Below are 18,049 nucleotides of genomic sequence, written 5' to 3'. Positions count from 1 at the left end.
ACGCACCTAAGCGTAAGTCAAATAAATTCACAACTTGTTTAAGAAACCGCTACGCTTCCCGTGCCTCAGTTCTCCATAGCCAATAGAACCCGGCCTGTTACCGTGTCTAATTGCCACCCCGGCCCACCGTGACTCTGGGGTTTGGTTCCCCACCCCAGGACATTGTATAAAAAAGTACTTCCTCTTGTTTATTTTAAACCTGTATTCTGCTATTTCAGAGGGTGCCCCCTAATTCTTATATTCTGGGACTACATGCATAACAGTTCCCTCTTCACTTTGTCCACACCCTTCACAACTATATAGACCTCTATCATATCCCCCCCTTAGCCTTCTCCTTTCCAAACTGAAGAATCTTAGCCTTTCCAGTAATTCCTGGTGTGGCAACTGCTCCTTGTCCCTGATCACCTTTGTTGCCAATGTCTGTACCTTTCTAGTTTTATTACATCTTTTTTGAGATGTGGAGACCAGAACTTCATGTGCTCTACAAGATATGGGTGCACCATGGATTGACCCAGTGGCATAATGATGCTTTCTGTTTTGTTTTCAATTCCCTTCTTAATGATGCCTGGTGTTTTATTGACTTTTTTTGGTTGCCAGTGCTCATGGAGGCAATGTTCTTAGAGAATATCTACAGTGATGCTAGGATATCTTTCCTGAGTTGTAATGGCTACTTTAGAGCCCAGCACTATCTCTTTATAGTAGAGGCTACTCTTCCCCCCGTGCATTATTTTGTACTTGTCAGCACTGAAGTTCATCTGCCCCTTTTTTCAGGTGACCTTCCTAAACTGGAGAATTGGTCTGAAATTAAACAAATAGAACTCAGTAAAGAAAAGTGCAACATCCTACACTTCGGATGGAGCAGTCACATGCACAAAGTCAGACCGGGGCTAGGCTGCAATGCTGCAGAAAAGGACCTGGGGGTTACTAGCGACCTATAAGCTGAATATGAGCCCAGAGCATGCTCTTGCTGCCTAAAAAGCACTAGCATACTGAGTTAGTTGTCTTAAAAGGACTGTTGATTCTTCTGCTCCACTTAGCACTTTTAAGACTTCCCATGGAGACCTTAGATACTGTACCTCAAGGAAGATGTGGACAAATAAGAGAGTTCAATTGCTAGTCTTGGAAACATGACTTATGAGGAAAGGTTGGATGAACTGGGGTGATTTAGTCTAGCAACGACTGAGAGGGGACTGGATGACAGTCTTCTAATACTTGAAGGGCTGTTATAAAGAGGAGGGTGATGACTATCCTCTGTCACCAAATGAGATAGGACAAGAAATAATAGCCTTGAGTTGCAGCAAGGAAAATTTAGAAAAACTTTCTCGCTATGTGGGTAGTTAAACACTGGAATGGGCTCCCTAGAAAGGTTGTGGAATCTCCATCCTTGGCAATTCTTAAGAACTGTTCAGACCAGGGGTGGGCAACATGGCAGATCCGGCCAGTGGCTGGACTCCAGTTCCCAGCAGCCTCTGCCTGCGTGGCTGGGGTCAGTTTCTATAGACACCCCAGAAGCAGCCCTGCTGTGGTAGTGCAATGCTGGGGTTTCCATGGAAACTGGCCCCTGCAGTGCTGGCAGGGTGCAGAGCTGCTCCAGAACCTGGCTGAGATCTTGCAGTGGTGACAGTGTGATCCAGAGCCATAGAGACACATTCTGCAGCCTGCATGCCCTGGGCAGGGGTGTGCTGGCAGCAGATCGCAGCTCTGCTCGGCTTCGGACCACGTGTGACCGTTGCAAGGAACTGGGGCAGAGCTGCAATCCGCTGCCTGCACATCCCTACCTGGGGCATGCAGGCTGTAGATCGTGGCTCTGCCCTGGCTCTGGATCATGCTGTCACTGCTGCAAGATCCTAGCTGGGCTCTGGAGCAGCTCTGTGCCCTGCTGTGCACTCTGCCAGCACGGGTGGCACTGGGGGGAGGGGCTTGGGGGTGCTATAGCCACCCCAAAATTCCCCGTAGCCCACTATGGCCACCCCTCCCAGTGATGCCACTACCACCACTGCCCATCCTGCACAGGTAGTGGCAGCTGAGCCCGCCCTGCTCCCATCTGCAGCACAGCCCCCACTCAGCTCCCCCACCAGGAAGAGGCTGGTGCTACTGCTACCTGCCAGTATTGCCAGGGCTGGTTTCCATGGAAACTGGCCCCAGCCATGTGGTCAGGGGCTGCTGGGAAATGGAGTTCACTGCTGGCCAGATCTGGTCCATGGGCCAGACTTTGCCCACCTCTGGTTTAGACAAACACTTGTTTAGGATAGTTTTACTGGGGAAGACGCTGCCTGTTGCAGCAGGTGGGACTAGGTGACCTTCTGAGGTCCCTTCCAGTCCTACCTTTCTAAGAGTGTACAATTCTAGCCTGAGTTGTGTTCAAATGGTGATGAGGAGATGCAAAATAAGACTTCTGTGTATGAGAAAGCACTTCTGGTGGAGAAGCAAGAGACACTGTTGTGTAGTTTGCCTGGAAAGGGAGCATATTACTAGGAACATAATATTAGAAGGGACCGGCTGGGTCATCAAGGCCAGTCCCATGTTCATGCAGGGAACTGCACGATATACCTCTTATTACTAATCACTAGGGGCCCTGACAGACGTGCAGGCTCCTGCTCTAACTCACTGTGTTTTACATACAGTGCCATGAGTTAGAGTGCCCCCCTCAAACCCAACAGATGTGGGTTGGTCTGGTGGGGGGATTCAGCCTGCCTGTAGGAGCCTGAGAAGCCTGCCTGCAGCTGAGGAGCTTCCTGTCTCCCCTAGCCCTGTCCCTTCCCAGTTTCTTGGCTGTCTGCAAAAAAGGCAGAGGAAGGGGAAGAGAGTGAGCTGTGAGCTGGGTTTGCTCAGCCTGAACTGGAGGGAGATGCTGGGGAAGGCTGCAAGGCAGGGCGGCCCCAATGTGCTTACTCCCCCTCCAGCTCAGGCTGGACAAAATCCAGCCTGTAGCTCACTCCCCCTCTATTCCTGCAGACAGACCGGGGGGGCAGAGCTGGGCTTCATGAGCCCAGTACCAATCATGCCACAAATTAAACTTAGGGAACATAAATTCCCTAAGGTGCTCCGAAGCACCTTTTTCTGATCCCTCATTTGAGGAGGGTTAATTTGTCATGCAATGAGCCACTTTAAAAGTGCTCTGCAGCCATGCACGTGTCACTTTTCAGACACAAGGACAAGAAATGTAACTTCTGTCTGAACCAATATGACCTGATTCCCAGGGCTGTGAAGAAACTTCAATATGATTGTTGCCATCTTTAGGACATGTGTAACGGAGGCAAGAGGACAAGGGCTAAATTACTGGAGCCAAACTATAGCAACCAAAAACAAATGATTTATTTTGGGGACCTATATTTCTACATTTAAAACCATGCTGAAACACCTGAATCAGTGACCTTTTGGAAAGACTAAGCACCTACATCTTCTATCAGTGTCAATGAGACTGGTTTAAAGGCTTAAATACAGGTTAAAGGCCAGATCTTCAAGGGTATTTAGGTGCCTACCTGCCCTGTCTAAACTCAGACCCACTAGACCATGGCCTGGTCTACCAATTAGGTGCCTAACAGTGAACCCACTCTGCTCAAGTCCCATACAAACATTAATGTTCAAGAGGAATGGCTTTTCATTGTCCTCACTCTTTCTGGTAACTTAGGGCATTTTTACAAGTGCTCTGAGAGCTGCTCTAATTAAAGTGTCTGCAGCGTCTTGTCTATCAGCATCCCTGCACTTCAAAATGGTGGCAAGGGCACTTGAACTAAAGCTCATCAAATGAGCTTTAGTTAAATAGCCTCACTGACATTTTGAAGCATAGGGACACTGATACATGAGATGTGGAGGCTGGCTGGAGTATGCTCATTCGCATGCTCCAGCAGGCTTCTTGTCTGGTGGAGGTTTCCATTTACTCTGGTTTTTCCCTTTGTTGCTAGCTATAAAATTGAAAGGCATTAATAAAGGGTTTTTGCCAGTGCAACTCCTGTTTTCTCTATCATAGCACCTGGGCTTCCACAGCCCAAACCGGAATGTACCATGGGACAGGAAAAATAGAGGATTAAGCTTTAATGCATGTAAAATTCATTTTCTTAGTGTCAAATTCAGTACTTCCATATAGAATGTCAATGTCTATATTTTGTAACTGGTAAGGACTCTATAAGGGAAGGAGGTTAATCTATGATTCATCTATTAATAAGGAACAACTGCGAGTGTGTTTAACTGCTAGGCCTTGCAATTTTCCTCTGCTAAATTTACCATGGACTGAGTCATATCCAGTAACTTTGAATGGTCCACTGCAGTCCATGGAAAGGCTCCCACTGGACTATTTCATTTTTGGATCTAACATTTAGAGAAGTAGCCACCAATATCGGTTTACTTCAAATGTGGAAACAACAGAAAAATCATTGCCAAAGTTTGAGGGTGGAGCTTTGTATTACATGACTTCACATGAAATGTGGGGAGTAGAATCACAGAAAAGAACTGTTGGAAGGGATCTTCACAGCAATTTTGAAGGATACATCTCTGATAAATTCTTACCTTAACAGCAATTTTGAAGGACACATCTCTGATGGTACTCAAGGGCGGATATAATCTCCCTTCAGCCAGGTGCTCTTCCGTGACTTCTTCAGCAATAGACTACAAAGGGGGGGAAGATAAATCAGAGGGGCTGTTTTCAAGCAATCGCCCCATTTTCTCTCCTAAGGCTTTGATAGGAAGCACATACCCGAGAATTCAACAACTGAAAAATTTGGAAGAAATCCTTATAATGAATTACTAAGCTACTTAAAAGTCAAATGTTCCATATCTCAGTATTCAGCAACCGAAGTTAGACTGAGATGTTCAGTGAAGCTGTGCTTTACTTTGTTGTATTGTGTTACTGTGTTTTATTTATTCTAGTTGCCCTTTTAAGTTGTTCTGTTTCTGCCCTGAGCCTTTGTTGGGATGGGCAGCATACAAATCGCATAACTAAATAACAAGTTTAAGCCAGTACAATGGAAAAACAATATGGTGGGCTATGTACCATGTTGGAAAAAATGGGAAAAAAAGAGAGGTCTGCATTCAGGTCATGTTGTTTGGCCATAGTACAGCTATGGTAAAGCTATTTTTCTAAAAGCCTAACTTTTAGGTGAAAGGTGAAATCCATGTTTAGCACCCTGTCCTAGGCTGAACCCTTTAACTAGCCTCATGCAGACCAACAAATCACAGTGAAGCTCTGTTTTAATTTGTTTTAAAAGTGCTGGTTGAATTCAAGTGTGTAACCTCTGCAGTGGTGAGGAAGAGATCATCAGAGATATGCCGGACCCCACAGGCGATGACTCCCAGTGCCACTCCCGGGAACACATAGGCGTTGTTTCCTTGGCCGGGGAAGAAGGTCTGTCCATTGGGCAGGGTTACTTTAGGGAAAGGACTCCCACTTGCAAATATACCTCGGCCCTGTTGGAAGACAGACACACACACACCTTGGGGGAACAACACTTAGAATTTATTCTACTGTTCATGACCTGAGAGGATCTCAGAGAAGTCTGGTGACTGGGACAGCAAATTCAGAGTTCATCATTAGGATCCAACTTCTAACCTGACAGAAGGTTTCATCACCAGAACAAGAGGATCAGTTATCTCTTTGTTCTTACAGAAAAGTACCCTCAGAGATTTAGTTTCCATTTGCCCTGGTACCAGACAAAAAGCATGGTCTTTGGTCTCACCCTGACCTATTTATCTTAGTACAGATCAAGTCCCTTTTCCCATAGTATTTCAATGCCTCGGTCACTAGTGAATTTATCTTGGAAAAGACCATCCCAGCTACAGTAGCAAAGCTTGGGAAGAGGCCTGTGCTCAGCCCTCCATGGTTTTGCAGATACACAAAGCAAGGTTTTGTAGATGGACCTGTGAGGCGAAGCAGGACAGTATTCCCCTGGATCAGGAACCCTTCCTGCTGATGCTCTTGAAGGATCAACTGCAAAAGCTCCACAGCTTATGGGTTTCTGAGCTTTTTAACTCCAGGTACTCCTCCACAACTTTCTAGAAGATAGTGATGCCCCATTTCAAAAGCTAACATAAATAGAGTTCAGTGATTATAATATAAATTATGATACTAATTAATTCTATGGCCATAATATAACATAACTCTGCGCTGTAGCCCCAGACAGGCTTCTTCTGTGTGCCACAATCTTCTGGCAATTGTGCTAAACTACAGTGAGACACAGTAGTGTACGTACCTCTGTGAGGCGATAGCACTGCTCAGCTGTGCACTCTGCTTTACTTGTGGGGTTGCTTAAGGCAAATATGATGGGCCTCTCATTGAAAGCTGCCATGTCTTTCAAAATCTGTTCGGTGAAAGCCCCGGCAATGGCTGCCACACCTGAAAAGAGGAAACAGTCAATTCCTAACTCATGCCCCGACTGAGTCCTAGTCTCTTTAAGTCTCACCTGTTGTTACTGCTCAGTATAATGAACAGCATGAGCAAACAGGTGGGCCCTTTGGAGAAGCCTACAGACAGGTCCCATCATTGTTGCATTCAAACAGTATCAGGATAAGGGCCTCCTTTTCACTGGGCAGGGGATCAGTATGAGACCCACCAGCTGGCCAATGGAGCATTTGTCTGAGGTGACTTAGTGATTGTACTCAGAGCTTACTCTTCAGGAGACCTGGCTCTGGGAATGGATACCAGCCTTTTACTCCATTGATTAACTAGGGCTGTGGTCACCTCCTTTAGGGTGACACATATCTGCTAAAGCCAAGGGTACCATCCCTACCCAACTGAGGAGCAGCAGCGTCTGTATTTGGAGAAGGAAGGATAATGCTTGTGATCCACAGCCTCCAGAAAGGGGGCTGGAAGTAAAGGAGCAAAATGGAGACCTTTTGTTTTTTGATTGGGGCAGTAAAGGAGCCCTTAGTAGAAAGCAAGGGAAAGTAAGAAATACACAGATGAGAAAGGGTCCATGTTTAAGTGACTCTACCTATAATAGCTGTCGGCTTCACTCTTTGCACAACCTCCTCTAGCGTTTTCACATTGGGATGATCTTGAGCAAACATTTCTTTCTCATGGTTCAGGTGACTCCTCCCCTGGGAAAGAAAAGGAGCAGATGCATTTATGGGAAATGACAGAAGCTGGGTCAATGGTTTAGTAAACCGTGTTTCCACAATTTCAGTGTTTCATGTGTCCTGTTATTATGAAGTGCTCATCTTTATAGCATCCAAGTGTCTTCCATTAAGTAAGCAACATGACTTCAACTGACCCAGGTGCGGTTTGGTTTTCCATCCTCTTCCCCATGGAGAATGGCAAAGATATGTGCAGTAGAGTGTTATGTTGTGGGAGGTGTGTGGAGTTTTTCTGAGCATGTTACCTGAGGTTTATGCTGGGGGAGGCAGGTTGAAGGACACCTTACACTTGGAGTGGGAATGGATGCAGTCTCTAGTGGGCTCCTAATTCCTGAGGCTATCTACTCCAGTGTCTCAAGAAAGTCCTGTGAGAAAGCTTTGTCTTGCATACAAACAAGCTTTAACCCTTACTGTAGGAAGCTCCACTAGCAGAGTTGTCCTTCTGTCTTACCTGTCTAACTAAGTCCCTGGAGCTGTCCCCAGATCATTCTGACAAACCTAGAAACAGCATCCACACCAGATCAAATTTGCCTTTGGTTTCTGTAAGAAGGTGCAGAAGAACACCAGGGCTGCCTGTGCCCCCATATGCTTTCCCTGCTGTGAGTTACCCCTTCATACTAGAGCTGACATGCGGTATAACTGGAGCTCTCCCAGCAGAGCAGTGCAGTCAGGGTAGACTTACCTTGACAATCAGGCCTTTGGAGTCCACCATCCAGATTTTTTTGATGGCTTCCTCTCGGGAAATGCCTTCCTTTTCCATGGCCATAATGATGAGATAAGCTATGCCCATCGCAGCCTGGAAAGCAGACATAAATGGAAACTCTCTGGTTAGTTTCTCCAAGCAACCTGCAACATTCAGGGAAAGATATTAAAAAGTAACTACTTCCCCCAGGCCCCATTCTCAAAAAAACAGGCAGACCATAAGTCTTTGGAGCAGAAGACTATCCGTGTGTCTTAGGTAGTGCTTAGCACAATGGAGCCTTGGCCTGTGACTGAGACTCCTAAGGCGCCACCACAATACAAGTAGTAAGTGTTCAGGTGGGCAAGCTGTGCTGCACTGCTGGGATGGGAAGGCAACCTGTCAAGGAGGGGTGACCAACTGTGTCCAAAATAGCAGACTGGTCAGAGGGGTTGAAGATGGACTATGCTGCCTAGGATCTGCCCAGGACGACCTGCCCAAGACCTTCATGCTTGCCATGCCAATGGAGTGGAGGTAAGCAGAAGCTGGACTGAAGGGGCAACGGGATGAAGCCAGCAGAAAGCAACTCGGGCAATACTGGAAACAGAGCATTTGAAATGCTGAGGGGTGCAGAGTCACTTTTTTCTTTCACTGCTGTATGACCAAACAAGCTGTCCCTGACACACTATGCTGCAATTGCTATTACAGTTGCACCCATGGGCTAAGCCAAGGCAGTGCACATACACCTGGGGAAGGACAACTCCTGCTGTGATAAGATCACAGTCTGAATGCATGTGACAAACGTTTGGAGACAGGAAGTTCTACCATCTCCATCTTGTGGATGGCCACCGAAGGGTTAAGCACCTTGGCCGGAGTCGCACAGGAAAGCAGTAGCAGAGCCAAGAACCAAACCCAGACCTCCTCAGTTCAAGTCCAGTGCCTTAACCTCCTGCCTTTCCTTTTCCTCTCCCTTGCCTCGTGTGCCTAGCACCGGACACACTCGGAGACGCACAGGATTTCTGTCTTGAAAGGAAATGCAGTGCTCTGAAAAGTGGTGCTGTCAAGTTCTGTCTTTATTGACCCTGTGAGTCCAGGTCCAAAGTGCTCAGTTTATGAAGAAGAATTTGGTGTTCTGTAAGCCCCATCCCTGTGGACTCAGGCTGGACCTCAACAGAAAAGCCAGGCTTCTTCCAGCATTGTTTTCTGTAATATTTGACAGGCTGCATCAAACCTCCATCAACTTTTGTGCAGCCTCATTACATACAGCTCAGTAAAATACTGTAGGACAGGGGCTGGCAAGTTACAACCCATGGGCTGGAATCCAACTGTGGAGTCATTTTATCCAGTCCATGCAGCTGGGGGGCCTCTTCTCCATTGCTTTGGCCATGTTTCTGTGGTAGGGGGCTTTGGGTGGTGGTGGCTTTGCAGGGAGGCAGGGAGGCAGGGAGTGGGAGGGTGGTTGCAGCTCTGGTTCTGGTGGTGCGTGCTGGGTTAAATTTGTCTGAGCTTGGAGCTAAACTCCATTACAGTGGCCCCCTGCTGCAAAACCTTGCCAACCCCTGCTCTGGGAGGATGTTGTGTCTCTATTTCCTCTTCAGTTTTTTCTCTTTCAACTGGAAGGCAAAAGGATAAATTTAGGAACAAAATAACCCCTGAACCCTACCTCTCCAGCTCCCTGGAAAACAAATTTGTGGTTGGATAGTTTGTTCTTCGTGATTCTTAAGGCTGCAAAGATGCCAGCTACTGCAACAGAGGCGGTACCTAAACACAGAACACAAGAACAGTGAGCATGATGCAGAGGGACAAGGTGTCCTTTGCTCCACCCAGCAGCTGGTTGTGAAAAATGTTGTGGAAACTTCCTCTCTCAGGCACTACATGGCCTCATCACTACACAAGCAGCGACCCACAATCTGTTATCTGTTTAGCCTTGTAGCACTTCTCCAAGGAAAGTGCTTCTGTCCCAACTTCACAGAGGAGGAGTGAATGTGCAGAGACACTAAGAGTCAGATCCTATTCCACCTACCTAGGTGCTACTGGAGTGGACATAGGTACCCAACTGTGATCCTATTCCTGAAGAAATGTTGCATGCACCTTCTTTTGGTACATGCTGCTGTCTTAGCCCTAAGGTGGTCGCAGAAAGCAGCCAGCACAAGGAGGTCCCACCACCACTTGTGGTCGCTGCTTTCCAAGGACTCAAGCAGGGTGAACAGGATGACACTTGGATGTCTTAGGCCACTCAGATGTCTGAGAGATGGGTAAGTAGCCCTAAGGCTCAGATCCTCAAAGGGATTAGACACCAACTCCCATTGATTTCAGACTTCAGAGACTTGCCTGAGTTCACACTGGAAGCCTGTTACAGAGCAGAGAATTGAACCTGGGACTCCTAAATCCCAGGCTAGTGTTCGAACAGTGACCTCTCAAAACTTTTCTCTAGTTCCTTTTCAGACCACTGCTTCTTCTCTTGTATTTTTTGTAATTCCCCTTCCCCTTATCCCTGGCTTAAAGGCCAGCATGTCTGTCAGCCCAGAGGTGAGAAGAATCAGGAAAAGAGGTTCAGTGGCATCCATGGTCATAGGTTCAGAGGAAAGCTGGGCTGGAAGGGACTGCAGGAAGTCATGTAGTCTAGCCCCCACTCAGGGCAAGATCACCCCTGATTAAACCATTCGTGTCAAATGTCTGTCTAACCTGCTCCTGAAAGTGTCTAGGGATGGAAATTTCACTTCTTCTCCAGGCAGCCTGTTCCAATGCTTCACCATCCTCACAGTCAGAAAGTTCCTCCTGATCTCCACCCTCAGTTTCCTCTGGTGCCGTTTCAGCGGGATGTCATTCAAAGCACAAGCAAGATAGACTGCCTGGTGTGACAGCCTCAGTGAGATCGTCGGCAGCCCCCACAGCTGCCCTGACAAATGGTCCAAAATTTCCTCCATCTGCCCCTTCAGTGGGTTTGAATTTCTGGGCTGAATTCCCCCTCCCCACACTTCGTGTACTGGGTCTCACCACACAAAGACCATGGAGGCAAGGAGCTAAAGGAGCTCCAGGCTGGTGAGGGGCATGTGATTTAGCTGGGCGCAGCTGTATGTGAGGGGAACATACGGGCAGAGTCAGGTGCAATGCTCTGTGCTCCAGAGCAACATCTGCAACAGAGCTGGATGGTGCTTTCCTGCGTCACTTCCACAGCTGGGGTCCTTGGGCTGGTCTAGCTATGTCTGCAAGGTCCTCAGTCTGGCCTCAGCAATCCCTGCCTGTTGTTCATGGATGAGTCAGGAAGTGGGGAAGGATAGCAGGTGGTGAGGCTGGGCTAAAGATTCCCCTCCCCACACACACTTCAGGCTAATTATCCTGTTTTGCCAGGTTTCCATCATTTCACATTTTCCTGCTCTTCATTTCCAGACTTAGAGCAGGCCAAGTTTTAATCAGGTAGAGCGTGAGTGAGTCACTCCAGCAGCTCTCCATGGCATCACAGTAGGCAAGTGGTGCTTTCAGCAACAGTCAAACGAGCTTAATGAAAGAGCTTAATCACCAGAGCATGAACTAGAGCTGGCAGATCCACTAGATGGCACTGTAAATATTTCAATATCAGGCAATGTCAGCAAAGAACATCTTGCAACTGCTGTGGCTGATGATTTGGATGTTAAAAGTTGGGATCCTCAGAGCAAACTACTTGTTAGTGATGCAGTTTGAGCCCACACATCTTTCTTTCAGCTTAAAAGAAAAACTATCCTAGCCTGCAAAACTAAGTGTTAACTAGTGCACTATCACCCACAGAAGAAGCACTCATGGCGCAGCTCTGTCAGATCACAATGCATCTGTGAATTCTGCTAAATAGGCTGTCAGAAAGGCACAACAAGGAATGAAGGAACCACATTCTTCACTTAATTTATTACCACGATTAGTTGGGAGTGATGAATAAAGCAGCATTTCTGGTATTCTAAAATATATTTAAGGTACCACAGACACTGTGATGATTGCCACAGAAATGTATGTAATAATAAGTAAATACTTTGCTATGGGATTCCTCTGTACAGTGATAAAGAAACTTCCCAGTCTTAATGGCTCCCTATACGCATGTTCATTGGCATTCTAATTAGAACAGGTTGGTGTAGGCTCAATTAATTGAGTCTGCTATGCATTCTAATTAGAACAATGCAGTGTTGTTCCAGCATCACATGTATTAAGCTCCTGCATGTTTTAAAATGGCCACAGGACACTTTAAATCTCATCGAATGAAGTTTAGATGAAGTGTACCCCGGGAGGTGGGGGTGCTTTAATTAGTGCAGGTCCGAGAGCTGCGCTGATAAAAGCGCCTGGAGCATCATGTGGAGCATTCCTGTGCTGAAAAATGGTGGCGTGGGGACACTGATACATGAGATGCTGGAGTCTGCTGGAACATGGTAATTGCCATGCTCTAGTAGACTCGAACAATTGAGTCTGCTCCAATGTGCTGTAATTACAGTGTGTCAGAGTAGCCTCCCTGCACATGTATAGGAGCCCCCTGTAACCATTTTTAAATGTGCGGGGGCTTAATACACGACTGGGGACTTAATACACATGACGCTGTGATGTTTTAATTAGAGTGGCTGCCTGGGAATCAGTCTAATTGAAATGCACCCCCTACTTCCCCCTCAGAGAAGGTGTATAGAAAGCCACAGGAATCAGGTCCATGCAATAGGAGATTTGCTTTCTAAATAAGTGACACTTATTTATATTCATGAGGAAAGATGATTTTGTAGTAAAAGTAATGAAGGAGGATTTGGGGTTGGGTTCCTGACCAATCTGGCTACTTGTGAAACCTTAGGCAAAATACTTTCTTTCTTTACTTCTCAGTTCCCACTGAAGTTCAGGACAGGGAGCTATTCAGATCTTGGAACAGTGAGGTGGACCATATAAAAGATGAGGGAGGTGGATTATATTTCACCAGTGGCAGAAATATACAAGACTGGTAGAGGACCAGGGCTGGGCAACATCCTAGCAGTTAATGTGTGTCCTTCCCTTAGCCACATCTACACTAGAAACCTTGGGCCTTTGTATACACCACATTTTTTGCCCTTTCATGTGCTGCAACTGTGTGTCTGTTTGCTTGAGCAAGATTTCTGGACATTTTAAAAGTCTTTCATGTGCATTAAAGTCAAACTCTTCAGATGTAGTTTAGTTTGGCTCACCGGGAATTAAAGTGTTGCATCCATGGATTTGTTGCATGCAAACACAAAGACACTCAAAGACGTGTAATGAGTCTCTTTGTCCACCAGATGACTGCGACTTCTTTGTAGTTCACCCCTTTGAATTGCTTTTGATTTTGAATTGTTTCCATTTTTTTTTCTTATGTGGTTTGCCAGCTTCCTGCTGCATGGGCACGAGCACAGGGCAGGGGCATGGGGTACGGGGTGGGGGCCCCCGGGCTGGGGGGTCAGTGCTGGACTATCCTGCTCCTCTGTGGTGCTGGCCGGAGACCGGGCTTAATTAGTTCAAAAACCTAGTGCGTGCAAACACTGATGCAATGCTCCAAAGGCTGTTCTTTCGAAAGCCTAGTGCGTGCAAACACTGACGAGACACTCCAAAATAAACAAGTTTAAATTTTATAAACCTATTTAATTTAATGAGGATTAAAATCTGTGATGTGTACAGGCTCCTCTTTACTGGCAAAGTCATATCAGTTTGGGGTACACTTTTTAAACCATATTGCTATACCAGCAAAAATCCAAATAGGGACATAGCTATACTGGACAGAAGTGTTTTAGCTGATCTGGCTAATTTTGCTCTGGAACCCTGAAGAATTTAAACAAGGAAAAAGAGTTTTTTGCTGGTACACATTAAGGCTACCCTGCTATGGTACAAACAAACTAGAATTACTGGGCCAAGAGAACTTTCTGGTCTACCAAGAATCTGAGTTGGTAAAAGTAGCAAGGGCCTACGTTCCTGGAAGAAACAGCCTGTTGTTATAACTATAGCATGGACATATTAGGTCAGTAGGTAGGATGGAACCAAAAGTCTTTCTGCTTGTCACTTGAGCTAAAGGAGAATCCTCCAGCCCTTGTTCATAGTGCTGGGTTGGCCTGAGCAGGTCTGTTTCATTCCAGGAAAATGGTACCAGCACTTGCCCTATTTCATTACACCATCCTGTTTGTCCAGAATGTGTAGGTGGTGGGGCAAAGTCACAGGCTGTGGAAGAAAATCCAGAACTATGGAGGTGGAAGGATATAGCAGCTCTCTGGAAGGGCCATGGGTTACACAGTGATAGAAGCTGGGAAGTGGCCAGAAAGTGCACGTGACAGACTAGTAAAGGGGAGATGTAGAAGCAGAGAAACTTCACGTTTCTCTTGGTTTGGCTCCATGTGAAATTGCTTTAAACCTTACAGGGGCCAGTTGGGACTATTCCTGGTTCCTGCATGTGCCTCTGAACGTACATTACACAGCAGAAGAATGAATGCTCTTGGAACATCCTGCAGAGGGATTTGGGGTCTTTTTTAAACAAGTTTTTTACAAGGAATGGAAGAAGTGGGGGTGAAGTCTGGATAAAGGGTGCCCTGACTCAGTCCACAAGATGATGTGCTTGTCAGCAATGCATAAGCCTGTGGGACAGGGTGTGCCATTACTCATTCCCCTGCACTTCAATTAGAGATAGGCCTGAGCAATGGCAGGGCGCCACTCAGCTTTGCCATTTGTAATAAGGCTTCTTCTCCAATGTGTTTCTAATCCCTCCTCCTCTCCCCAAGTGCATCTTGCCCCTGTTGCTCAAGTAACAATATTATTGTACCTTGGCCTCAGATCAATATTTATCTTTGAAATTACAGTTTCTGAACTTGGAGCAATAAAGCATCTCAGTGGAGCAGGCAAGTTCACAGCTGGTTTGTGTAAGAAGTTGGCTAATCAATGCTCTCTATTTCCAAAAGGACTGCAAAAGAAAGAAACCCAAAAAGCTTACCACAGGCTGTGGCCAGAAATAAGCCCCTCAGCAAGCGGGTCTCTCTGTTTTCCAAGTAGATTGAATGTCCTTATTTCAGATAACTACTTCCTTAAGTAATTAGAAAAGGAGAGCCAGCATGGCTAGTCTGTTTTAAGGTCAAGAGCAAAGAGAGAGAGTGTTCATAAATCACATTGTTCTTTGCAGTCCTGAAGTGAAAGAGACCTCAGGTGCTCACCCTGGGTGTGCAGAGGGACAGTATCAAGAAAAAAGTGGAAGGCGTGGACATTTAAAAAGGAAGCAAGTTCAGGCAGTAGTGCTTGTCCACTAGCAAGAAAACTCCAGGTCGTTTTTGAATATTGCTGTTACAGAGAACTAAATTACTCAGGATCTGACATTTCATTCATGGTTGTGCAACTCAGGAATATCCCCACAGATGTCAGTGGAGCTGGATCAGTGTAAAAGCTGTGAGGATCATGCTCCTTAGTATGTGCTGTGCTCTCCATCTATGAGGCACTGCATGAACATGAAATGATCAAGCCTGGGAACACCTATATGTAGCAGGCAAGTGTTACCTCGGCTTTGCAAACAGGGAAAGCAGACAGAGAGAGGTCGATGACAGGCCTTCCACAATGAGTCAGTGGCAGGCCTGGGAGTGGAGCTCAAGAGAAATGTAGGTTGAGTGCTGATGCCACAGCTTTACAATATATGACAGACCTCAAGGTTAACCAACACCCACAGAACTGGGGAAACCAATGAGACTTTCAACTGTATATGCAGTTTCTTGTTGGGCAGCCAGGTTTCTTCACACCTACAGTCCCGGGGCTGCCTTGTTCCCAGAGGTCTCTTGGCCTACCAGTTTGTAGGACAGCTTAACAGTGCTGGGGAAAACAGTATCCATCATACGACACAAGTGAAGGGGCTGTGTGGGAGAGAGATATGGAGTGTCTTTGGGCCCCTCAGTAGATAGGCAGAGGGATGAGGACACTTCATTGCACTGTGGCAGGACACTGTGTGTGCCTGCCACTTTAAGGCTCTGGAGCTGGCAGCCTCCAGGTGCCTAATTAGGGCAGCCATTTTAGGTCCAGGGCTGCCTATATAAACAAAGCAATTTGGCTGCTGGAGGTTAGGTAGTAGCACTGCCTGGTTAGTGGGCTGTTGAGTTTCATCTAGAGGCAGGGGAGGAGCTGTAGGGGATGGTAGGAGGCTCCTGGACCTGGGTCTGACTGGAAACTGCACCCTGCTGGGAGTGGGTGGCCTGGTGGGGCTCCCAGTGGCATGGGAGCCCCCAGGAAATGCCAGGCCACTGATCACCCCAGTGAAAGGTGGGTTGGGGTGCCTTAACCCCTAGCCCTCACCTTAGGCTGGGTTGTGTATGCTGGAGGTAGTTGTGGGGGTGCAAGCCCCAAGGAGGAGAGTTGGAGGCCAGGTGTGGCCCAGGCTGCCTGAGCCCTGTGGGGATTTGAGACCCAGAGGAGAATTTTGGGGTCAGGCATGGCATGGCTATGGCCACCTGAGCCCACCTGTGGAGGGAAGCCCTGAGACGCAGTGTGGAGCCCCCAGTGTGAGTGGGGGGCAGCGTGTGGAGCCCCCAGTGTGAGGGAGAAGGGGCTCAGCCAGAGAGAGAGCTGAGTCCTGGCCCCAGTAAGTCCTCCAATGTGGGGAGGCGGAGTTTGGGTTGAATATAACACCAGCAGTAGTAGCACGACTTGTTGCCCAGGGGGGAAGTGCGAGTCCCCTGTGAGACCTTGAGGCACCAGTCATGGTGTGAGGTAACCCCAGCTCCCTATATCTGGAGGAGGACCCAGGGAGGGGGACCCCAGGAAAAGCGTATGGGTCATACATCAAGGCCTGCCAGAGCTTCCCCTAACCGGCACAAGCAGGAGTCAGGACCAGGAGGGTCAGAAGGGCAAGGAGGCCTGCCAAGAGGGACACCCAAGAGCCAGGGGCCTGGGGTCCTGACTGGCCTGGAGGTGGGCTGGGGCTAGTGTGAGCCAAAGGTCCCAGTGAGGGGAACTGGTGGCAAGGAGATACGTGGCCCAGTACGATGGTGACAGGGTCCACCTGAACGGAGGAACTCAGTTGGGGTCCTACAGCAGGATTCTGGGCCCCATCGTGGGGGACTGGCACGTATGAGATCATTGATGTCATCAGCAAGGCTTGGGCTGTGATGTAGGGGAGGAATGGAGCTGCAGATAGTGTCCCTTAGCAGTGGGGCAGAAAATGGGCAGCCTCCTGCCTAATTACATCTGTTAACTGATCAATTAAGACCAAGGCATGGTGGGTGAGAAGGCGGGCGGTTTGTCCAAGAACAGGTGGCCGGGCCACATGGAGATGGGCCCCGGTAGGCCCCCTGTTACATGCACACCTTTGGGCATTCCCACATCTCCTCTGTGCTTGCCAAGTTTGTGATGGAGGCATAAATGCAAGGGCAGAGTCTGGGGTTGGATTCCTTGCACTTGACCCTACCTTGAACTACAGTCCATGTCAGCAGTGGGGGGCAAATCCCCACTTAGTTGCTCAAGTAATTGAAGTACACACCTCGGTTATCTCCGCAGTGAGCACCATGGAGAAGGATGGCTGCCACCTGTCCATGTACGTGTGTATATCTATGGTAACAAGGTTGTGACTGCTAGAGCTGTTTGCCAGATGCTGTTCTGCACAGTGTCATGGTAAAATTTGCACCCTCCTTCATCAAAGGTACATGCCACTGCCACTTAAAGGAGAACCTCCAACAGCCATTAGCTGTATAGGGCCTATGGCAAACAATGGAAGAGTTCCCATTCCACCTGACAGAAGCACATCAACAAACACGAGCTGTTTCATTACATTTCCTGACCCCCGGTATAGGTGATGATTCCCAGTAATACCCTTTGACTCCAACAAGGGCCCGTGCATCCAGCTGGGAACCAGCTACTCCAAAATATTAATCGTTAGTCCAATCAGTCTTTCCTTTTCTTCCCTTGCCCCACTAAAGTCTCTCAAACAGTTGCCAAAGATCAGGAATGACCATTATAATTGTCTTGTCTTTTTTTATAATGGTGATAAGAGAGTGCAAGCAAAAAACCCACAATTTTGCATACAAGGAGCAATCAATCCCTTGCTGCACAGCCTTTTCAAACCCTTGCTCAGAGTAATCCTCTGCAGCATTTGCCATTCAGCTGGTTCTTGGAGGAAGAAGATTAACCTTCCCAGATGCTGATAATAATTGCAACTAAAACAGCAGAATTAAAGCAAGGCAAAGCTGTGCAGTGATATTTCCATCTTAGTCTCCCGAGGCTCCTATATATGTGATCCACTGGATCCCGAGGCTCCTATATATCTGATCCACTGGAAATCCAGCATGTTGGAGCAGACTTGATTAATCAAGACTGCTGGAGCACAGAAATTAACGTACTCCAGCA

General features: G+C 47.4%; 1 protein-coding gene across 1 annotated transcript in view; it reads right to left on the bottom strand.

Annotated features, from left to right (window-relative positions):
* Positions 1-18,049, bottom strand: part of ME3 (malic enzyme 3) — a 179,991-nt gene that overhangs the window by 3,000 nt on the left and 158,942 nt on the right. The window contains exons 8-13 of the mRNA XM_019530378.1: positions 9,411-9,508; positions 7,751-7,864; positions 6,927-7,032; positions 6,186-6,328; positions 5,230-5,403; positions 4,507-4,605 (exon numbers count right to left, since the gene is read on the bottom strand). Of these exons, the coding sequence (XP_019385923.1) occupies positions 4,507-4,605; positions 5,230-5,403; positions 6,186-6,328; positions 6,927-7,032; positions 7,751-7,864; positions 9,411-9,508 (734 nt within the window). The remainder of the gene's footprint in view (positions 1-4,506; positions 4,606-5,229; positions 5,404-6,185; positions 6,329-6,926; positions 7,033-7,750; positions 7,865-9,410; positions 9,509-18,049) is intronic.

The sequence above is a fragment of the Crocodylus porosus genome, unplaced genomic scaffold (assembly GCF_001723895.1).
Source record: "Crocodylus porosus isolate Cpor-Errol unplaced genomic scaffold, CroPor_comp1, whole genome shotgun sequence".
NCBI classification, from domain to species: domain Eukaryota; kingdom Metazoa; phylum Chordata; order Crocodylia; family Crocodylidae; genus Crocodylus; species Crocodylus porosus.
Note: the sequence above shows the minus strand (reverse complement) of the source record. Positions and strands in the feature narration are given on the sequence as shown.